Source organism: Glycine soja, chromosome 3 (genome assembly GCF_004193775.1).
Source record: "Glycine soja cultivar W05 chromosome 3, ASM419377v2, whole genome shotgun sequence".
Taxonomy (NCBI): Eukaryota; Viridiplantae; Streptophyta; class Magnoliopsida; order Fabales; family Fabaceae; genus Glycine; species Glycine soja.
Window position 1 is genome coordinate 43,757,590 of NC_041004.1, and position 24,075 is coordinate 43,781,664.

Genomic DNA, 24,075 nt, shown 5'->3' on the forward strand with positions numbered 1-24,075 from the left:
GAGATTAATTTTATTTATAATATAATTTGTAATTGTTGTTGATGGAATAATTTTTTAAAAAAAAACCAACATGAATTCTCCTAGGCACTTGAATTATTTTTGGGTAGAGATCATAAACATGTTTTTATTGAAAATAATTTTATTTAAGTCAAATAAGATAGGATAATTATTAGTAACAATTTTTTTCTTCAAAATATTTAACATAAACACATTATTAAAATTTGAACTCCATATTATTTGAAGCAACTTATTGGTAACAATGTATTAAAAATGAGAAAAAAAATTATATGTACAATCCACCATTCATCATGTATGATAAATAAGAAATTATTACATTTTATAATAATTATTTTAAAAATCATATTAAAAATAAGATATAATTAAATGATAGTATAATATTATTGTACACTACGTTGATGCATAATAGTTAAACTCGTTAGAAATTAGGTAGAAGTTGGATTGGTATTTTTTTTTTTTGCTAATATTTTTAAACAATTATTCTTGAATATTTATAGATTTCGAAATAACAATTTACACAATTAAAAATTTGAGTATATTAATATTTTTTATAATATATAAAAACCAAAATAAGAATAAAACTAAACTTAATGTGATATCTTATTCTTGAATTAAAATTAAAATTTTATTTTATTAAATAGTTTTAATATTTTTTTATTGTGCAAGTTAATAAACTTATACTCAAATTTTAATTAGCAGACAATACTAAAAAAGTTTAAGGTAACGTATCTAAGTTAGTATTTTTTTAAGTTACATCAGAATATATTATTTATATATCCTTTTGTTTTTACTAATTATTCATGTATTCTTATATGCATAAGCCTGTTACCTGTGTCCTACAAGGAACATCAGAATAACATTTTTATACTGATTCTTTTAATACCTTTTCATCAATAATATTAACTTACCATTAAAAGAATCTAGAACAAGAATAACATTATTGGTTTCCCTTTTCACTTTAAAAGATGTTATTTAATTTTTAAATTAATTTTTGCATCATGCATATGATAAATGCTAACTAAGTTAAAATAAAATTTATGGAATACATAATTAGTTAAGTACACAAAAAATATTTAATAATTACTTTGAAGCTAAAAATACTTAACAAAATATAACTTTTGTAGAAATGAGAATGAAACTTTCTTGAAAATAAAGATACCCAAGATATTTTATGATAATCACCTAATAAATATGAGAATAAACATTCTCACCTTCCTATTTTAGTGAATGCAAAATATTCCATAAAATAAACGTCCTCTAAGATCATGTAAGAGGTTGATGTCTTCCAACAATTGACTTAAGATCGAAACCTGACTAGATGCTTAAATTTCATTTCTTTCCTTCATTTCACCGTAATCCTATCTGTTCGTTTTTCTTATGAGTCTACTCAATTTTTTTCACGAGAAACTTGAGAATTATATTAAAAAGAAGTAGCAAAGATTTTTGGCAATAATTATAAAAAATTGACCAAAATGTTTGAATAAAAGGAATGAAGAAAGTGGCAGATAGAAAGAAAACACAAAAATTACAAGGGGCACCACACGTGTCTTGTGAAACACCAGTTTATAATTTATAATTTATCTTTTATCTTTATTCACAGTGAAATAGTGTGGCAACAGAGAAAGAAGGCAGTCAAAGACACAGGTGAAATGAGTAACAGAAATAATGGGAAGGAAAAAAGAATGAATGGGGTCCATGAGTGATGAAGGAGCAAAGGAGGAGAGTGAAGAGGAACAGCACATGACATGAAATAAAGATAAAGCAGAACCACACAAGGAGGACAGGCCAACAACCACCAGTGATGCTTCGTCATGTTTAAGATCACTGGTCAGTCACCGTTCCCTACTTTTAATTCGACTTGACAATCAACTTGTCCCTATATGCCAACCCCCTTTAGGCTTTAGCACTTCATTTCCTTATCTCCACAATCTCCATAAAACATGCAATCTCTTATCCAACTGACCAACAAAACACACAAACGCCTTTGATATCAAAACTCAACTACTTTCACCCCCATAAAAAAAAATCATTGGCTGAAGGAGAATACACAACCATCTCAAGTGAGAATTGAGTGATTTCTGTTTTGTTTCAATCATTATATTTTTCACACATTTGAATTTTAGTCATTACACTCAAGGTACTAATTTCAGTCCATACATTTTCACTCGTTTTAACTTTAAACTCTAATTTCGATTTAAGATATTAACAAATAGTCCATACAATTGCCACATAATAGAGTATTTGTAACAGCACAGGAAAGAAGCCTACAATCCAATCAAATGAAATGCTTAAAAAAATTACAGTAGCATCGCCTCAGAAAATGCAAAGCTGAAAAATAAAAATGTCATTATAACTCGACGCCTGCCTAATTTCACAGGTTGTTATATAGATAGATATGGAACATAACACCGCGAAACTCGATTGATCAAAACGTAAATGGATTATAAAGCATTTATGGGAGAGAAAAAAGTGATACAAAATTTGTTCAGACAAGGACCATGGCAGGCAGAGACAGAGTCAATTAAATGTAGGATTTCGCGTAAGTTTGAACGTGTTTATTAAGCCAAATTTAATTGTAAAAAAAAAAACTTGACTCTTAATGTTATTTAAATAAAATCCCAACTAGCAAAGTTTTCGGGCCCTTAAATAAAGTGTGAAATTATACATACACAATATAGAGGGGTACTCAACAAGTGAGAGAAATGATTATGAGAAATAAATCTTAATAACGATTTCATGACTACTTAAAAAAATAACTAACTTCGTAATTTAATTTTAACCCTCATAAAAATACTCCTCTAACTTGATACTATATATATAAAATTTAAATCATACATCCATCACACGTTTGTAAATTCAAACCATTCAATAATACACAAGATCCAAATTTAAAGAGTAAAACTAATTGGTAATCAAATAAACCGGCACAATTACCCAAATAGCGCATGTTTTTGACATTCAATAGTCTATTACAGAAATCTACGGTCCGTCAAATCCTCAATATTAAAATTAAGTCGAAAGTCTCAAGTTCAATAAAAGGAGATCAAACATAAAACCCAAATGTTTTTTTTGGCTAATGTCAATTGTACTAGAAAAAACTTGGTAGCCCTCCCTCACCATCATCCACAACTTCATCAATTGTAACAATCAGAGGTTACCTGCCAGACCAAGGCCCAATTAGATCCAAACAAGTTTGAGTATAAAACCAACACCAAACAAAATTTAAATTGACCAAGTCAAAGAACGCAAAGGCAAAATCATCCAGAAAATATCAGAGTTTAAGATAGAGACCGGGACAAACTCTTGCTCTTGCTCCTACTCCTACTCGGACTCCTGCTAGCACTGCGCTTTTTGGGGCTTTTATTACGCTGGCAAAGAATACAATTACATAAAAACTTCAAAATATGCAATAAGAACTCACTATGTTAAAACGCCCACATGTTTTGCCATTATACATGCTTAAAAGAGTAAAAAACCAAGCAACACATCATCTGACTCAGTCACGACAAAGGCATGCAATATAATAATGTTCAATCGAAGTTGAGAAAATTCACTCACCGGAGGCAATGGGGACCTGGACCTGGACCGTGATCTGCAAAAGTTCCACAAACAACAGAATTTAAAATCCACAAGTTCCCTTATCAAATTGATCCGACAGCCTTCATGCCTCTCCGATGTCACAGTTAACATATCCAAGGAGGTAAAAACAAGCATCATAAAATATAAAACAGACTAACAAAGAGAAGACAAAAAAAGGAAAAATAATACATTTATGAAAAACAGAATAAAAATAGCCCATCTCAGTGTGACATATTAAGGCACCAATTATTCGGAGAAAAGAAATCTTCCCTACTGCACCACAAAATCCAGAGAATCCAGATAGTGCATCCTATTGGCTTGGCAAATCTTGAAGCCCACAATTGTAATGAAATTGTCCTATTGCTCATTGGTGGTGATTTTCAAATCCAATTGCCTTTATACACAATCCAGCTCTAAAATGGCAATCCATGACCTCCTTGGTTCCCAATCTAGCACCCATGGACATTTACATGCTAAAAGTATTAGAACAGATGTACTGTGAAGGTATCCAAAGTCGCCCATTCTAAAAAATATCATACCTCCACAACAAAATGAGTTGCAGACAATTGAACCAAATCCCACCAAGATCCTAATTTCCAATTTCCAGTACGCTGCAAGTTTCCATATCTAAGAAAAAAAAACAAGGGAATCTTCACAAAAACAAAAAGGAAACTGAGAGAACACTCTGACACCAAGGCAAGTTTCACCAAGTTCCACACGAACAAAGGCGGGAAAATTTTTTGACAGGGAGGGAATGGTAAGAGAGCAACAGTTTTGTGTCAGGAAAAACTGATTGAATCTGAAGTTCATAGAGAAAAATGATAAATATAATTTGTTTACAGGCAAGGTTCTCTAATCTCTATGACTTTCAATTTCAATGAAAGAAGGGTGTAAATGAAACAAGTTCCAGCCTTTGATGCCTTTCAACACAAACAACAGACTGTATGTAAAACAAATGACCTCACCCAGACAAATCAAAAGAAATTAAGTTTGTTCATGCTAAAAGTTTGCTATAGGATATGTTGAATTTGATAAATTCATGATTGAATCTCTTATTTACTCCTATTAATTCCCTATGTTAGCCATGTGTAATCTATTAAAATGCCTCTTCAAGTGGGCCCTTTTCATCCCTGCACATTCTGAAGAGGCTAAGAAACTCTAAATAGATCAGTAAAGTGATCAAGTAGGTCAACCATACAAAATAATTTTACCAATAAAAAAATACTTTGAAAGATAAGGAACCAGACAAATAGTACTAGACAAAAAAACTAAACGCATTCAAAACATTTCATACCCTGATAACGATCGGGACCTTGATCTTGAACGAGAGGGAGATCTTGATGGAGATTTAGCAGGTGAACGCTGTGAAGACTTACCCTTTGGAGATTTGCTGCGTAAAGAACAAGAAATTGATTGAGAAAAAGATCAACAGGTTAACAATGAATCTTAATATAAGGAATGATTTTTAATTTAAAAAATACATATTGCATAGACCTTTGGCTCCGGTCCCGACTGTAACTACGGCTACGGCTACGACTGCGGCTATAGCTCCTTCCTCTAGAATGAGATGGGCCACGACTAGGACTTCTAGAGGAATCCCGCCTTGAATCATATTCTCTCACCTAAATGAAGATAAAGAGAAAAACATCAGTATGAGTAACATATCCGAACATATCAAATTCATTACATACCCGAACATATCCCTTGGAAAATGCATTCCGGAACTCAGAGTCATCAAGCTTCTTGATCTGCAGCAAAGCAAAATACCAAAATTGAAGTTATTTAGGTATTTATTAGAGATGACACAGTGCAAAGCTTCCTTTAAAATAAATAAATAGTCCATAGATGTAAATAACTAACTCACAGCATATTTCATATCATCATAATTTGTGTAATCCACAATACCGGTAGTACCTGCAAGCCAATAATTATGCATCAAAGAATCTGGCAGACAATAAAAACTAAAAAGTAACAAAAAAAAATCTCAGACTCTTTGTAAATACTCAAATGCCATCTCTCGTAAATAGAATCGAGACGAGAAAGGACTAAAGGGGCAGAAAAATATAACAATTTAAAAACTGCTAAACTACTAACACATCCAGACAATAGGGTACAATTAAGAACCAGAAACTTCATCCAAATGTTCCGTACCCCTTCCATCATGAAAAACTTGAGAAAAACAAACATCCCCTGCCTTACGCATGTGATCCTGCATTTAAAGAAAATCATTGTTTTGAGACAATTTATCCATAAACTCCCTAAAAATAATCTAAAAGAACTGAAATGAACGCAACTCTGTTTAACAACTCACCTTAAGATCCTGCCAGGATGCCGAAGAGGGCAATCCAGAGACTAGAACTGCAAAAGGATATATGAAAAATTTAGAAGCATACCCAAAGAGTCTTGGTAAAATTAATAATTATTCCGAATATCTACACACCACGATATTCAGAGCGCCTAGACACCCCACGTCCACCTCGGCCATTGCTGTGACTATTGTATCGATCTCTTGAGGATGAATGACCACGTCCACCATGGGCAGGCTCCACCTGTAAAGATTCAAGTTAAACAGTCTTGGTAAGTTATTTTCAGTCATCTTATAAATTTGTAACATATATCAGATCATTAAAGCTTAAGTAATCAACCCAGATAGTTGTACCAATCAGCCACCCCAAATACACTACAGTGGGATAGCTGCTATTGTGAAGTCCAGAAAACAACATACATTATTTATAATTTTATATCATACACATAAATCCTGAAAAATAGAAAAATTCACAAAATTAAAGAGCAGGTGAAAAGGTTTGAAAGATAAAAAGATACAATAATTGATCATAATTAAAAAGGTTTAAATCAAAATAGGGATGGAGTTTTAAAAGACAATAATTGATAAAGAGGGGAGGGGTAAAAAAAGATACAATTATTTTAAAAGACAGTAATTGATAGGGAGTGTTAGTGCATAAAACTGAATTGATAGTTGAGTCATTGACAGAGTAAAGAGGTGGGTTTAAAAAAATAACAAAGTTTTACAAGACCATAATTGCATACGAAAAACAAATCCTTTTCCTTTTAAAAAGACAACAATTGATGAAGGAGGCAGGGGAGAGAGGGTGTGTATGCACAACCAAACAGGTTTATACTTTAAATGATAAAAAATAGATTAAATAAAAAAATAAGAAAAAAGATACAAAATTCGAAAAGGAAATCAGAAATGGTAATTGCCCGATTCAAGTGCAATTGAAAAAGCAAAAAATTGATTTTTATCCAGAAATGGCAATTGCGCCCAGTTCTGTGCAAAGCCAACGCAATCTTCCAAAATATGCGACTGCAACCATTGTTATCGTGAACCTGTGTTGCGCCACAGAATCACGTTGCACAAGCTTCAAAACCCCTAACGCTTTTCGCATTTCACTGCTAACATGGCACTATTAACTACTTAACTTATAGATTAAATCATGTAGTTGTAAGATATAACCAACCCGTAACCGGTGCCCATCAAAATCATAGCCATCACGACCACGAATTGCATCCTCAGCATCTTGAGCATCTTCAAACTGCAATAATCAGTCATCAATCAGGATAAAGGGTGAAAAAATGGAAATTTATGACAAACTGGGTGGCTCCAAACTCACCTCTACAAATGCATAACCAGGTGGTCTTGGGGGAACCTTTAGGTCAATGTGTGTTATGTGTCCATACTACAAAGTGAAATTTATGCATAAACAACAAGCAACTTCATAATTATGAAAGAGTGTAATAACCAACATTTGCACTAAACATTAGTCATTAATCATATACGACTTACAACAAAAATCATTAACAGTCATACATACATGTTAGGAGCACATCCAACCAAAAAATGTCCCAAAGTGAACCATGAAAAATTGTATCTTACTGCAATTAGCATCCATTTTTATACCTTAATTTTGACCCACCTTAACCATAAGCATTGATCACTTTAGTCCACTATCACTTTAGTCCCTTAACTTCACAATACCCTCACTGCAGTGCCTCCTGACTTGGCAAAACATCATTCACTTTAGTTGTTTTCACTACATTTTCATTGACATTAAAGACAAAAGTGAATGACATTTTACAAACAAGCCAGTTTAGTTGTGCATCAGAAAAGATGGACGTGGATCCAACTGAAGCAAATTGCATAAGCTTTTACGTCAATTATGTGAATTGGACGTTAAAACTTGCCAATACGTGAGTTATAGATGCTCAACCAGACACACACAAAGTCAAGGTCCAAAGTAATGACTTGCAAAGTCATATCATAGCTTACAATCTTAGGGACTAAAAATGGAGTTCACTCCCCACCTTAACAAATACAAACCAAACAAAATCCTCAAATAACAGAAGAATGGAAATGTAGGTATAGATCATAGCAAGCTAATGACTTTCAATCCCAAATACATGTAACATTAATCCCAAACGAAACCCATCTTGTGACGTGTAAGCCACATCCCTTAGCTTACAGCAAGTCTCACATTTCAAATCAAAATGCAGACAAAGAAAAGAACATCAAAGCACCTTCAGAAACAAATCTTCAACTTCTCTTTCACGGATATCACCAGGTAGATTCCCAACGTAGACAGTTCTGCTCGAGCGTCTACTCATTCTCTTTTCTGCGACACATGAAAAAAAATTAAAACATAAGCAACAGCACGATACAATTAAAAAAATATATATTATTTTCCAAGACCCGTGTGAAGGTGAAAGCCACAGTTGAGCAAATTCAGAGAGAAAATTAAAATTCTGAAATAGAACAAAAATTTCGTAGCAGAAGGGGAAGGGATCAAAGAAATCGAAATTCGTGGTGGAATAGAAAGAAGCGAAAAAGTGTGTAATTGGGGAAAAAGAGACTCACCTTCGATTTGTGGAGATTGAGAATAGGTGGAGATGCGGTGAAAACTTTCTTGGTTAGGGTTTTTGATTTTAGAACAGAATGAAAACACAAGAAAGGGAAATTGGGGGAAAAAATGTGTGATTTTATACTACCATGTCTTCCAAACACAATGGCCAGCCCCGCACGCTCTTGCATTGAGTGAGTCACACCTGATTCTCACTTGGGATTTTAAGTTTTTAACTAGTAAATTTTTTTGTTAATTATAAGATGATAATAATAAAATTTTGAAAACTAAATATTAAAAAATTATTCTAAAATTAATAGAAAATAATTATCAGTAAAAATTATTTTGGAAATATAAATATAAGACTAATAAAAAATAAAAATAAAATAAAATTTTAAGATTAAAAAAAATTAATGCAAAAGAAAATTTTGAACAAAAATAATATAACGTAAAAACAAATAAAACATATGGATGAAATCATACATTAAAAAAATTAACTTTTCTCATATTAAAAATGAGAGAAATTAAATTTATAATATAACAAGTGTAATAATTCGTGTTTTCAAGGATCTTAAATTTATAATTTATAAATTATTGTATTATTATAATTTTTAATATATTTATAATATCTTTTATTTTAAATATATATATGTATGCGTGAGTGTGCGTATCAGCATATACTTGTTAGTATATTTATAAGTATTCATTAAAAAATTAAAATAAAAAATAAATTAAAAACAAATAAATTTGAAACATATTATTATTCTAAAACAAATACTTTTAAAGCATACATTTATATTAAATATAAATAAATTTGAATTTTATATTTTTACTAAAATTATATTAGAATAATTTAACTTATATATAATTAAAGTTATTTAAGTAATTTCATATTACATGTACATGTAAATTTAAGTTGTTACCTATTCATACTCAATTAATAAATAAGTAGAATAAAAATTGATTTATTTTATCCTAAAATTATTTATAATGTACGTTCAATATTTTAAAAATGAACAATTGAATATTTAAATCATGATATTAATTACCTTAATTATCCACTTCAATATATCAGTTATCTTAATTATTCTTTTAATATATCAATTGGTTAAACCAATCAGGTTTAAGATAATAAATCATATCAACATCTTTTTTAAAGCAAATGAGTTTGTCCTTAATATTAATTTTTTAAAAATATTAAATGAAAAGATATATTGTTATAGGTTAGTCATGATATTTCTTGAAATGTGATTCCTAAAACATAACATGGTATATTAAAACAAATTTTTTAAATATACTTTTTTCATGTTTTGATTGAATGTTATTTTGTTTATTTTAACGAAAAAGATAGATTAATTAACTGGAAAACATAAATATTATTTAGATTAACTATTTTAAATATCAATATAAAATAAGATGATGATGTTAAAAATATTTTGATAATGTCATAATTAAAATCCTCAAAAACAAAACGAAAAATCTTAGTTGATTCCATAGTGTGCATAACACAAGGTCATCAATTGTCATCAATTGTTTAGTAAAGTTCAACTCTTTTTCAGAAAAAAAAATATAAATACCTAATTTGATCATTGAAAGTATTAGACAATGTAAATTAATCCTTAAAAGATGAAAAATTTAAATTTAATCCTTAAATGTGTAAAAAAAAATATAACAGATTGATTATGCCATCGAATTTATGAGATTATTTTATTATTAGGTTGTAATGTTCAATAATTAATTTGATAATAAGTTGTATTTTTGGAGATTAATTTTATATTAAATTGTAAAGTTTATGAACCAATTTATCATTGAATTATCCGCATTATCAATTTGTCTAATTTTTTACAAATTTGACGGCTAAATTTGAATTTTTCATTGTTCAGGAGTCAATATGTTATTCTCTAATACTTTCATGAATCAAAATGAATGTACCCAAAAAATAAAATTCTAAAAAAAATGACAATACAATATACTTCAAAAGTTTTCTTTGTTAGAGAATTAATATTAATATTTATCAATCATTAGTAATTACTTTTTTAGAAAGTAGTTCTCTCTCTCTTTTATTTTTGGTGCAACCAAAAAGTATTAGACTTCTTATTTGATATTCAACTAATTTCTCTCTCGTCAAATTGACCCATTTTATATTGTGATACTTCTAACCTGAGCTTGGGATTGAACCCCATACATTGGTTAAGAGACCCTATAGAATGTCCTATTATGCCAATTATTTATTTGAGTACCATATAAATATTAGAATTTTGGTCATCCAAGATTTAAGGTGTTTTTAAATTGTCAATAGAATAGTCAAAAAGTATATTTGAGAATAAAATTTGTTCAAAATCATGTTTAGTTACTCATCAAAAACATGTTTGAGACTAAAATTTCGTCTGAAAACTCAATTTTAAAAAAGCAACAGTTGATATATTTTTATAACCTCAGGTTGCAAACTTAAATTTGATCCAATTTTAAATTTGCAAACTTTAATCTAACACATTACTTGTTGAGGAAGAAAAAAATATTTGGCAAAGTACTAAGACCAAAAACAATAAACCCATTGCTGTTCAATTAGAGATATAAAGCATAATCCTTGATAATAATCACGAAGAGCATAGGAAGATTTAGCCTTAATCCGTTGTTCCTAAAAGAAGAAAAAGATCAAATTGATTTTGATGTATTTTTTTTTAGAAATAGAAATGTAGTCCCTCACTCTTCCTCACAATCAAGATTTGAATCTGTTGATCTTTTTCATTTTGAGAATTCCAATCCTTTTAACCCATGTTTGCATCTCAAAGACATTTACCAAATTCACTCAGCAAACTTATAGTGTAATTTGCAGCCCCAGGTTGATTTCTGAATTTATTGCACAGGGAAAACAAGCCCGCAACATCAAAGTATAAAATATGGGCTCACAGAACATGCAGGAATACCGATCCAAGCAAATCACAAACGTTTTATCAAAAATAATTGTTCAGAAGCTTAAATTGAAAATTAACTCCAGGTGCTAATGATGATGTTCATTAACCCCATCCTCCTGGCCTTTCCTGGAAGCAGCCCTTAGTTTGCGCTGCTCCTCCTTGTAAATTCGGTTTCGTCGTTGAAACTGCATTAAACAAACAAAATCAACATCAGTAATTTAGTACCCTATCAAAGCAACACGTGTAATAAGGTTTATCACCAAGTGTGAAACAAGCCTTGTATCTGAAGAAGGAAGTTAATTTTCAATGGCAAAGTAAAATTGACAATTTTTAATAATATGGCATTCTCAAATACCAGGATATACTTCTGTCACCAAAGTAAGCTTCATTGAGAAAACATTATAAGTAGGATAGTTATGTAATCAGGAATTCTTTAAAACTTGAAGTTAAACACCAGTAATTTTCAATTCTCGCATATTACCTTTAGTATCCTAAACAAATTATACAACTTACACCCCATATTTTGATTCTTACCAAAAGCAATGTCTTCACTGCTCCCAAAGTAAACATTATAAGAGTTTTCATTTAAATAAAAATAAAATAAAATAAGCACTCTATGGGTGTGCTTTTCATGCACCGAGGGACAATACAAACCACAAAATAGTTGAGTTACAATACAACTATTTGACCTTTTGTTCTATTTTCTATTTGGTGGGTAATGCATTGCATAAACAATTTCGAGGGAGAATTGAGGATGAAAGGTCGGAGGAAAAAGATTGTCTAACAGAAAGGGTCTTGAGGAAGAAAGTGTTGGGTATTTTTTTACTTTTGAATGGTATTGTGTGTGACAAGAGGTTATCCCATGGCTAAGAATTGCTGTGATGCATCTTTTGTTTTGTCGTGTCCCATGGCTATGTTAGAAACCAAACATGGAATAAGAATTGCTGTGTTGTCCAATTCTTTATCTTTTAGCAAATCAATTGCATCCCAAGAGTATACACAATTCACAGTACCTGATCACTAGATCAAACCATACAAATGATAAACTTGGCTACATTAGACAAAAGGCTTCAACCAGATAATAGCAACAAAAAAAAGGGGACAACTTTATCACTCTTGTCAATTTAATTTAATATTTTCATTAATGATATACCACTATGTTTGTTTTGTGAATCTAATGACTCAGAATGATGAGTAATCTTAGTAATTTGTCACCAGAAGTTTGAAATTCATGCACTAGACTAGTTATTAGGAGTTCATGAACAGAAAAGTTTCTAACCTTGTGATTAAACAGCATTATATGATAACAGCATCAAATTTCTGAAACTAACCACCATATTATTGTCAACTTAGGATTATACATTCTCAGAGTTGTGTCTTGACTATATCAAAAAATTTAAGCTAACCAGTTCAGCCAAATAGCTAACAAACAACTGATATCCCATTATCCATTGATAATTGAGTATAACCATCGTTTGAGCTACAAAAGATAGATAAAATAAAGTTGCGAAAGCAAGAGAGGAAATTAAGTTTAGAAACTTAAAAGGCTTCCAGTCAAATCAAATATTTAAAGTCCAGTTGTAATTCAAAGTTCACAATCCATGACCAAATTCTGTTAAGCAACAAATACTGTTGGTCACTACACTAGCAACAAGAACATAGCTGTCATAAAAAAGAAACACAAACGAAACCAGAGAGTCCAAAGTAATCAGCACAAACCAATGTTGTTTTCATAGGGAACTCAGACTGAAATAGAACGTAGATTGAAATATGATTGCCGCAGGGAAAAGGCATATAACATTTCAAGATATAAAGGAAACAGCATGTTGAAATATTCAAAATCACCTATAAAGTTTTATTTAAAATCAGGTCAAAATGAAACATGAAAAAGTTAACTATGCAATATACAAAGTTTGAATTGGAGCAGAAAGGAGGCATAGAATACAGACATATCACTATCCACACTTGACTCGCTATGTCCTGATGGCTTCATTTGGGAGAGGCAAACATTAGACACATGGAGAGAATGGATGAAGCAAAATTAGCAATGCATCACAATAGATTGCAAGTCCTTTCACGGTAACCTCTCCATTTCAGTTTACTCACCTTGTTGATTTATTAAAGTGCTATTAGATAACAATAAGGCTCCACAAAATCTCTAATCTCAAACTTATTGAACGGATATGTTTTCTCAAACAACCAAATTCCTTTACTTGTGAGCAACGAATTATAAAGGGAAAAAAGAAAGATTTGACCAGCAGAGATAAAAGATTTTTTTCTTTGTTCTTAATGCTGTCGTAGTAAAATGATATTCCACAACAACACCTACAGCAGTTAGTGAAAGGTTTTTACAGCAACAGGGGTTTATTTAATTGTAATTAGGAAGACTATTTTCACAATAGAGTATAAATAAATGAGTTGCAAGTCCACTTCCTTCTTAATCGTGTTAGTTACAGTTCTTAAACGCAAAATTCATCTTCATTTTCTGTTGTGGACAAGAGCGGAAACGGGGAGTTGAAAAATCAATTCTAGCCTAAACACTTCCACATCTGTCTCTTCCTTTCAATATAGTTAATTGAATCATCAACAATTCAAGATCCCAAACCACAAAAGTCGATCTAAGTAAAATGAAAGAGAGATAAAATGTGAAAGTCGTGTAAGGGAAATCGATAGGGTTCGTAAACGAGGGGAATGCAAATAAGTAGAAAATAGCGTTTAAAAAAAATGAAAGGGCGTGGATGTGATTAAGAAGGGGTTGAGGAAAAGACCTCCTTGGAATGGTGGAGGCACTCGAGGTAGTCTTCGCGGAGAAGAGCACAGTCCTTGGGCTCTCGGCAGCGAGACATGCACTCGCTGAAATCCATCCAGAAATCGTAGCAGCGACCTTTGTTTCCTGTGATTCCCCACCCCGACGCCATCTCTCTCTCTTTCGCTCTTTCTACACCTAATGCCTCCTCCCTTCCTCTGATCTCACTCCTTCTTCCAACTTCAAACCCCTTTCAGCCTCTGCCGCCGCTAAATTACCAAATTACCACCTTTTTTCACCTTTTTTAAAAAAAATATATATATTTGAATATAAACTTTAATAATGAAAATATGTTTTATAAGAATAATAATAAGTCTGTAAAATCATTTTCTTCCTATTTGTCAAACCCTTTTTCCCCATTCATGATCATATCCCTGCAGCTTATTTTATGATTTTAATACATTATAAAAAAATTATAATATTAATACTATATTATTTACATTTATTTGAATAGATCTTTTTGTTTAACCTTTTTAATCAAATAAATTTTTATAAAAGCTTTCTCTGATTTTTTATTTTGGTGTATTCCCGTAACCTATACCAGTAATTATACCTCCCTTTGGTTTTACTATTAATTTAAAATCAAAATTGTACTTATACCTCCCTAGGGCCATAATTTTTAATCCTACACTCCTACGTATCTTCCACACCATACTATCGCTCCCCAACTATCTCCTTGCCACCCCAAGGCAATTCTCACAGATGGCATTCCAATTTAGTGCAACTTCTTCAATGCCACCTAGACATGACAATTCTTCCTGCAACTCAGATCCCCACGGAGATCGTTTCATTTGAGGTCTTACAATCGGAAAAAAATTTCCGCAGAGATAGAGATGGAGACGAAAAACCCACACTGCTAATTCGAGGACGGGGACTATGCTCTCTGCTTCGCAGGATCCCCGTATTTCCGCGTATATAGAATTTTACTTATATATCCTCATAACTTATAATATGTATAACATAAGTATAAGGGTTAATATAGTATTTTACTAGTAAAAAAAATACAAAATAAAATTATCATATATATAAGTAATATCTCACAAGTCACTTCACGTCTTCACCTTCGATTCTTCTTCACCGTTCTTTCTTCACGATTCGTTTCAGCCGTAAACTCGTGAAAGCCTTTGTTGCACATTTTTATTCTTCGAGTCGCACCGTGCATTTCTGGATTTCACAACTTCGAAATGTTCTTCCTCTGTTTTATTTATTTATCTATTTCTGTTGTATTTTTAATTCTTTGTTCTGTTGCTAGCTTATTGTGATGTTTTGGTTTGACTGATTCATTGAGTTTAAAATTTGTAATCTAGCAATAAGAGTCAGATTTGTGCATTTACAATTTTACATAACTGATATTTGTAAATTTTGTTACTTGTTTGTTGTACAGAAAATGGGTAAGCCTATTGATCCATCCATTAATAGTATTGTTCCATTAAAAACACAACAAGTTGCTAATGACGCACAAAACAATTCGGTGGAAGAAGCACAAAATTTTCTAAATATAGAAGAAGTTGAAGATGTTCAAAGAAGTCCAAATAAAAGATGTTGAAAGAAAATAGAGAAAAAATGAAAAGCTATATGTAAATATTGTGAAAAGAAACTTGGTGGTAATACAAGATCAGTTATGAAGCATTGACCACATTGTTGACAAAAAAATTGAGATAAAACAAAAAATATATTTTTTTTTATAATTTTTGATATTTTTTAATATAAAATGGGATTTCCCATGTCGTAGCTGCAAATCGAGAAATGGGAATGGGGCAAAAAATATCCCCACCATGAAAAGTGGGGACGAAAAGCAGGATAAGGTTCGGGACGGGGAGCTGGGAAGTACCCCGCGCGGGTGCCATGCCTAATGCCACCTCGACCTCAGTGGCAACAATTTCTCTGCTCTTTTCTCCCTCTTCTTTATCGTGCATCTTCATTGACCTCATTCTGCTTTTATTGGTTAACCTATTTTGTTACATATGTGATGATCATAGAATACACATAAAATATAACTAGATTCAATTACATTGTCATTTACCAATAGCATCATAACTAGGTGAACTAATGAATCAATGTTACCAATCGAACAATGAAAGCAATGGAAATAGGGATCTAAGGTGCACATGTGTAATCCCGAATAGCTTTTTCAAGTTCGAAAAACTTATTGCCATAACAATCCTTAAGCATAAAAACGAATGCTTGAGTCACGAAACCTCCAACGACACTGCTAGCCATTTCTTCTCACGCTCTTATGACGAAATTGCTCTACTACCACACACGTTTAACATCACCATAGATCACAAATGTCGTGGAATATTCAGAGTCGAAATGCGAGTGAATGGAATTCAATATCATTCAAATCCTCAAACAAGATCATTTTGTCTTGGGAATGCAAGTTGTTTGTCAGCGATGAAATTGGAAGTCAAAGAAATGAAGAGAAAAAAAGGGCATAGATATGTCTTAAATGTGTGATTTTAAAGTTGAGGGAGATGGTGGAAGAGAAGTTGTTGACAATGAGATCGAGGTGGCACTGGAGAAGTCGTTGCCGATGAGGTTGAGGTTGCGATAAAAGATTGAAATGTTACTGTTAGAAATCACCTCATATAGCAGCGAAGCGATCATTGACGATCGATAAACAAAAGATATGGTTGACGACAAGCAGGATAATATAATGTGGAAGGTGTAAGCTAAGTTATAAGACAAAGATTAAATTGATCTAATCATTAAAAATTATGATACACCATCAACCACCTATTGAGGTAGTTCACCATAGTCTTCTTCAATTCAAAATACTGTGAAGCAAATTGAATAGCACAAACATTTTTCAATTCATAACCTATTTTCAAACCTTTTCCCGTTCTCAGCCTATTTTTCCAAAAATTACCAATTCTATAGCTTAAAATTAACGTCTCTCTGCATTAAATTTCATTATGAAAATGTTTAATACAAATTATCTTGCGAAAATAAAACTAAAGACATGATGATTATGTTGTAAATATTATTATGCTAGTATTTTTTTAATGATTTTTAGGCTATTGTTTTCTAATTAAAACTTGTGCTTTAGAATTTAATTTGTTAATGTACACTTGATTTTTTTAATATGTTAAAAAATTATAATTATTACTAAAAAAACAAATGAGTATACAATAACAAATATTTTATTATAACATTAACATTAAACTTATGTAATATTTATAAAAATAAATAAAATACTATAACATTAAGTTACATGAATCTATTATTTTATTTCTTTTTAAAAAAATATTAAATTAACGAAAAGTGAAAATTTACTCTCTCTTTTTTTCCCCTAAACTTAACTCCAAACATTTTTTTACGATAGTATTTGTTATAAAAAATATGCAAATTAATCATTAATTTTGATTAAGAAAGTTTAATTAAGATTTTGCAACGTGTTCTGACATTTTTGCCACCTTCTGCATAATTGATTTGGTGCATTTATTAGGGTGGACAACAATTTTAATTTACAAGTAATACATAAAGGAATTGCTTGAAAATTTTCGTTCTTTCGTAGGGTAGAATTTGTTTTCTCACTTTTTAATACTTCTGTTGCCTGTGCAATTCTGGCAATTAACAACGGAAAGAACACGATGGTTTAAAATTTATGGGTAAGAGTCGTTTTTCTGTACACTGTTAGCTTCATTTGGTGTGGAATCGGTTTCTTGCTGCTTCATTTGGCCTAATCCTCCCGCAAGCTATTCAGTTCTGTCTTTTAGCAGTTGAGCTAGGCATCCAATGTGTTAGATAGTCTCTCTTTTTCTTGGTCGCTAATTGTTGTTTTTATATTTCCCCTACTAATATGTTGTTTACCAATACACCTTGCATAACTCTCCAAGACAAGACAAGACATTTTACGTGTTTGGTTCTGCTTTTGAGTCATGGTACACACCACATAACACAAGTTACTGTTAGTAGCTTCTGGCCTTTTGCATTGGATCTGTGAGTTTGCCATAATTCATTTCGTTCAAGAAACATGCATAAATGACACGTGTTTAAACATGTTGATGAACTTTGTCTTTTTAGATAAACTTGAATTTAATTAGTTACAACTTAAATTAATTTCTAAAATTTCAATAATATTGATACAACATATATCATACTTTAATTTTTATTTTTTTACTACTTTTATATATAATGTTTAAATTTAAGTCTATAAATTTTAAATTTTAACACATTATATTAAATTAATAAACATAAAAGCCATATCTAAATTCAAACATTTTAATTTTACAAATTCTTCATTTGTTCTAAAATTCTTATTTCTGTAATTTATTTATATATAATAAAATAAATTATGCATTATCAGCCATATAAGGCATTTTCGGTTATGCCTCATTCATTAATTTCTTATAATAGTAACAATATTTTTTTAAAATAAAATCTTAAAAAAAACAATCTCGCTTTCATAAATTATGTACAGAGATCACTAAGTTATATAATGAGAAAAGAGAGATAATCTTTTAAAAAATGAATAATTTGAGGGGATGAATAAAGTAGAGATCCCACTTTACAAAATGAATAGTACTAAAAAAAAAATTTATATTATAGAAGTAGATTGAAATAATTTATCATGATTATTACCAAATTATTCAATCAATGTTAATTATTAGTTTCATAATTTTTGTCGGTATGAGAAATTTGAACTCACACTTTTTTTCTTTAATCACAAAATCAACCTTATAAACTTTAAGATTTTTATTAAAATGACTAAATCTAATTTCACTTGAACCAATGATTTATTGTTGAAATTAATTTTATAATTTTTCTAGTTAAATAACTTTGCATTATTGAATATTGTAATTAATTGGATGTATATCTAAATTAATCTGGATAATATCTTTTTTTTTTATCAAAATGTGTACCATCATTGTTAGAGAAATTAGTGCCCCCTAAGGTTTGTATAATGCCCGTATGGCTTAATCAATATCTTCTCATTTTTCTCTAATTTGTTAAAATAGGCAAGAACGACAGAGACCTCATGTAATCAAACCCAACATGAGGCATTAGTGCCAAGCAAATTGAGGTCCCATTCGGCTCACCCACCCCTCTTTTCTCGCGTAACCGTCTCATTTTCTTTAACGTCTTTGGCCATTGTCTTGAAGTAGTAATTAGACATTAGACATTAAGTTCAAACTAATGACAACACGACACATTTCCCTTTTTGTTATGGCAAGGACTTATGGGAATAAAGTTCTGCGAGTACAAATAACTGAAATAATTAATAAATGTTTCTAAGTCAGTTAAGTTTTTTTTTACTGCCTTTTAATTTCGGCCCTTTATTTCATGAATGATAGTTATGAAATAGGATATGTTATTTGTCATATATACAAAAGTTTGTACAATAGAATATCTGTATCTATCTCCTCTATATAATTTACTATATACATCATAAGATATAACGGAGAGAAATAGACTAAACAAATTATAAATTATTGTATGTGAATCACATGTTTTATGAAATACGAATGTTGATTATGTTTGATCCTCAGTGTTAGATATCTCATTGTAAGATTGATCAGCATAGAAACAATAAGCCTTCACAAAAAAGAAAAACCGGAGTGTATATCTTATTACTATTCAGTTATTCTTATCATGACACGTGCGAATCTCACTTTCGGTTCACATGTTATGTTACCAACTTTTTTCCCATATATTTCAGTTCACCACCCGTATCCCTTTTCTTAATTGCACTCACTAGCCTCATGCCTATGCAACAGTTCCCCGTAGAAAAAAAAGTCCATAAAGTGAAACATAACATGCTGCTATTTTAAAAACCTTACCTTCAAACCTAAATCTCACAGTTCCGAGTTCTCTAATTCTTGACTCCGTTGGGTTCTTAATCCACTTATATCCCCAACTAGAATCAGAATTACTTTCTTTTCTCCTTTAACTTGTTCAATTCATTGGCATTCTTCTAAAATGATTATTATAGCACGCCTTATGTTTCTTCTTGCATTGTTTCTTTTACTCGTAACAAATACAGGCCAAATGGTATTTGCACAAGATGACAATAATGTTAGAGATGCTTGCAGTGTGACAAGGTTCCAAAGCCTTTGTGTTCAGACGCTAGGGCATTTTTCCCGCACTGCAGGAACAAGCCCCAGCAAGTGGGCACGCGCGGGAGTATCCGTGTCAATAGGCGAGGTCAAGAATGTTGAAGCATATCTAGCACAAGTGAAACGTCAAGGACAATTGAAGGGAAGAAACAGTGTTGCCCTTTCAGATTGTGTTGAAACTTTTGGCTATGCCATTGACGAGCTTCACAAATCACTTGGCGTGCTAAGGAGCCTAAGCAAAAGCAAGTTCAGCACCCAAATGGGTGACCTCAACACGTGGATCAGTGCAGCACTCACTGATGAGGTGACTTGCCTCGATGGGTTTGAAGGCAGCAAGGGGACCAATGTTAAATTGCTGCAAAACCGGGTTCAGAATGCGTCTTACATCACAAGTAACGCTCTTGCTCTCATCAACAAACTTGCCACTGAAGGTCTGGGAAGCATCAATGATCCATAGAAGTTCTGAAATTGGTAAAAAAAGTATATTTGTAATTCTCTAAATTAAGGATTGTATCATATATAAATAAGCTGTGAACAAGTGTCTATAGATACTATATAACAGTGGTTTTATGTGTCTAAATTAAAGATTGTATACTTGTTTTTTAATGATCCGGGAAATGTGACCACATGTGAGATATGTTAACGTTTCGATATGTGGTTTTACTAGAACTATGATGCTGCTTGCTCTTTGTAAATATGAAACGCAATAGTAAAAGCTGTTCTCTCGTTGAAGTTATTATTTAGTTGTGCCCTCTTCTTACAGATTTTATCAGTAGTCTTTTTAATGCTGTTCTTCGATTAGTTGGTCACGTCTTTAATTAGTACCAGTCAAATTGATATCCACTAGTACATGTACCTGATCAATATGGACGGATAATTTTTTTAGGGAGGGTTAAATAATTATCTTAATATATATAAATATTTTTTTTTAAAAAAAATCATAGATTAAAAGTATTTTGAAAAATGTTGGAAAAAATTAACTAAAAATTATTACATTTTATAATATACTTTACATAATCGATTACAATCTACTTTACCCAAATTTCAGATATTATATATAAGTTAACATGTTATGTTACCTAAAACTATAAGTTTTGAATTAGAAAAAAAGTTATATTGTTTAAAAATTAAAAATTATTAATTTCACTACTATTGAAGCATGAAATATGAAAAGAAATTAAGAGTTTCAAATCTTTAATTATATTAATAATGTCAATAATTTGTTAAATGAATGAATGTCTTTTTTAAGATATATGTATATATTATAATTGAAAAATTGACAACACTTATCATACAATTTATTTTATTTAAAAATGGTTGATAGAAGTAATAGATGCTTGTGTTTCATAATAAAATTGTTCAGGATTTGAATTTATAGTATGAAATAAATTATGTTAAAAGGAAAATATTGTCCCAACAAATATTAACCATTTTTATGGTAAAAAAAAAAATATATAATTAAATTAATTGAATCACATATTTTTTTTAAAAAAATCAATTAGTGGATATATACAAAATCAAAATAGTATAAAAATATTTCCACAATAAAAATAAATATGCTAGTTGGACCGCGGCCTAGAGCATGACTGGGCTTACACTCATTCATTCACTTAGGCTGTTCCAGCTCACCCTAGTCCTGGGCCTTTTGAGCCTCCATATTTTACTTGCTGCACCATGGCATTACTCACAAGCAACACAACGACAACAGTAGTGAAGAGAAACCTTATGGCATTGTATAGCGGATTGCGCCAGTAAGACCAATGTTGTTTCCATAAGCAAACCATGCATTGGGTAAAACAAGAACTAACGAATAACGTCCACCAGAAAAAACGCCTCCATCAGCTACCAAATCTCGGTGCATTTCACTCCCCAGGAAAACAGTCATGGTAAGAATCGCCACCACAGCAACCTTAAACATAATAGAAACACTTGAGTAAGTAACTTATCATGAAACTAAGATAATTTGAAAAACTCATGTTCAAATTCAAATATACGTACTTAGCAAAGTTTGAAGATGTAGTAAAATGAAATGCGCTTCATGAGTAAATTCTCACATAGACCAATTAGTTGCAGTTATAAACTTAATGATGCATTTCAAGGTTAAGACCAAGCTTGTTTTTACTTGTTGTAACACATTTCCTTTGTCCACCAGAGACCCCTCTTAACATCGCATTTCTCACAATATCTAACTCGCGCAACCAGCAGATGGCCTCTCTTTCCTGAACTTGGGGCAGACAATTTCTTGTAATTTGAATAGGCCAGAACAACACTTAATTACAGTTTCAGGAAAGATGTTTTTTTTTTAATAATTAACTAAAGCACCTTTGTGAAAATTGTTTTAAGTTAAGATGAAGCATTCATCTACCATTTAAAACCTGTTTTAAGTAAGGACGTGCAATAATTTAGAAAGACAATTCAACCACCGGTGTGTTTATTCTCTCTTATTTACATTAACAATGAAAATAAAAAATAAAAGTAAATATCCTAAAATAATCCTATATAATCAAGAAAATTCAAACTAGAGGTTACCTTCGATGTTACGCCCATCAGTAAACCGATTCCCAAATGGAATTGTATATTTATTTGCCTGTTAATAAACAGATATGAATCAAATCAAAGAGCTCAGAGCAAAAAACTCCTCTATCTGTCTGGAATGAATGTATCTCCTGTCTAAGGTTTCCGTTAACTAATGAAGAGAATTACAAGAGATCGTTCTTAACGAGGATTACGTTACACTATATTATATTGTTAATAAAATGTGACTCCTTCCAAAGATATAACACTGTAAGTTGAAGAGGGATTCCTCGTGAATCAAGCGGGTGGCGTGGTTAGAACACTCTACAACTCTCAAATATCAAACCTCAAAGGTGAAGACTAAAGACAATATGATTTTTTTAATATAATTAAAATTAAAATTTTCAAACAAAAGAGGGGAAAAAGAAAAATATTTTTTTTTATCTGACATAAAAGCAATTATATATTTAGGTAACAACCTAGCTAGTTCCTTCATACATAAGATAAACTTATAGTATTGATCAAAATATGAAATTGTTTCCTCATGTTGAAGGTATGTACTTAACAGTACTCCCTCCCACCTCTACTCTACTCTGGAGAGAGCTAGGGATTCCATCTTTCTAGCATATATATACTTAATTTGGACCAAAGAGAGAGACGCGTCTCTCATAACCTGTCCTGTGCTCGAGAAGATAAACTCTATCTCTTAATAAGTTAATTAAGAATGTTAAGCATAGTTGAAAGCTGGCTAATGGAGGCACCTTTTATGGGCCTCATGATGTCAAACTTTGATTACATTAAGCCTAGTAATTAGTAGTAACCTAGAATGGGAAATTAAGTAAAACCAAGTCCAAATTTGGAGCCAACAAACACTGTCACTAGCAACAGCTTCTCATAACAAAGCCTCTGTCTAATAGTGTGGACATTAGGTGTTTAACAATTAATAGCTTCCTAATTCATTTTGGACCTTCCCTCCTTTCCCTTCCCTTCCCATCAAGCAAAGGATCGTATTACACCAAATCAGTTTTTTCGGAAGTTAGTAGTCCCCCCCCCCCCACCAAAAGCTGTGATCAATCATGAATCCCGCACCCTCTTATTTTACAATTCAACCCGGTTATGTCATTGATTTGTTTGAAAGCATAGTGCAGACTACTATTTCACACATAATTACATATAGGCAATTTTTAATACACAAAAAAAGCCTACAGTTAAAAAGAAAATCTGTAATATTATACAAATATGCATAATTCATTTTTAAAATATATAATAACAATGACCAAATTCTAATTTATTAGGCGAGGGTTAGTCATATGAATCAAATGACACTG

General features: G+C 31.3%; 3 protein-coding genes across 4 annotated transcripts; 1 reads left to right on the top strand and 2 right to left on the bottom strand.

The window, feature by feature from the left end:
* Nucleotides 1-2,850: 2,850 nt before the first annotated feature.
* On the bottom strand, nt 2,851-8,630 carry LOC114407374 (serine/arginine-rich-splicing factor SR34-like). 2 transcript variants are annotated; one of them, XR_003665645.1, is made up of 15 exons: nt 8,471-8,630; nt 8,134-8,228; nt 7,230-7,295; nt 7,077-7,151; nt 6,038-6,146; nt 5,909-5,955; nt 5,749-5,806; nt 5,462-5,511; nt 5,289-5,345; nt 5,092-5,219; nt 4,892-4,987; nt 4,137-4,224; nt 3,577-4,046; nt 3,310-3,386; nt 2,866-3,176 (listed from the first exon to the last, which is right to left on the bottom strand). XR_003665645.1 is itself a non-coding variant. In XM_028370453.1 (14 exons), exons 2-14 carry the CDS (start codon nt 8,218-8,220, stop codon nt 3,173-3,175), a joined length of 888 nt encoding a protein of 295 aa, XP_028226254.1. In that variant the 5' UTR covers nt 8,221-8,228; nt 8,471-8,628; the 3' UTR covers nt 2,851-3,172. The 2 variants fall into 2 exon arrangements, 1 of the variants encoding a protein (XP_028226254.1); XM_028370453.1 differs by lacking the exon at nt 4,137-4,224 and having other exon boundaries at nt 2,851-3,176; nt 3,577-3,610; nt 8,471-8,628.
* A 2,601-nt stretch (nt 8,631-11,231) lies between these two features.
* On the bottom strand, nt 11,232-14,361 carry LOC114407375 (NADH dehydrogenase [ubiquinone] iron-sulfur protein 5-B). Its single transcript, XM_028370454.1, has 2 exons — nt 14,137-14,361; nt 11,232-11,553 (listed from the first exon to the last, which is right to left on the bottom strand). The coding sequence occupies exons 1-2, from the start codon at nt 14,284-14,286 to the stop codon at nt 11,455-11,457; spliced, it is 249 nt and encodes an 82-aa protein (XP_028226255.1). The 5' UTR covers nt 14,287-14,361; the 3' UTR covers nt 11,232-11,454.
* A 5,492-nt stretch (nt 14,362-19,853) lies between these two features.
* On the top strand, nt 19,854-20,976 carry LOC114407376 (pectinesterase inhibitor 6-like). Its single transcript, XM_028370455.1, has one exon. It carries the CDS (start codon nt 20,097-20,099, stop codon nt 20,688-20,690), a length of 594 nt encoding a protein of 197 aa, XP_028226256.1. The 5' UTR covers nt 19,854-20,096; the 3' UTR covers nt 20,691-20,976.
* Nucleotides 20,977-24,075: the final 3,099 nt, after the last annotated feature.

Excerpts from the sequence above, each read along its gene's own strand:
- LOC114407374 (XM_028370453.1), bottom strand. The coding sequence starts at position 8,220 with ATGAGTAGACGCTCGAGCAGAACTGTCTACGTTGGGAATCTACCTGGT. Across the intron at positions 7,152-7,229 it reads CTGGTTATGCATTTGTAGAG|TTTGAAGATGCTCAAGATGC; the intron begins GTGAGTTTGGAG and ends TGATTATTGCAG. Across the intron at positions 5,956-6,037 it reads TAGGCGCTCTGAATATCGTG|TTCTAGTCTCTGGATTGCCC; the intron begins GTGTGTAGATAT and ends ATCCTTTTGCAG.
- LOC114407376 (XM_028370455.1), top strand. The coding sequence starts at position 20,097 with ATGATTATTATAGCACGCCTTATGTTTCTTCTTGCATTGTTTCTTTTA.
- LOC114407375 (XM_028370454.1), bottom strand. The coding sequence starts at position 14,286 with ATGGCGTCGGGGTGGGGAATCACAGGAAACAAAGGTCGCTGCTACGAT. Across the intron at positions 11,554-14,136 it reads GCCTCCACCATTCCAAGGAG|TTTCAACGACGAAACCGAAT; the intron begins GTCTTTTCCTCA and ends TGTTTAATGCAG.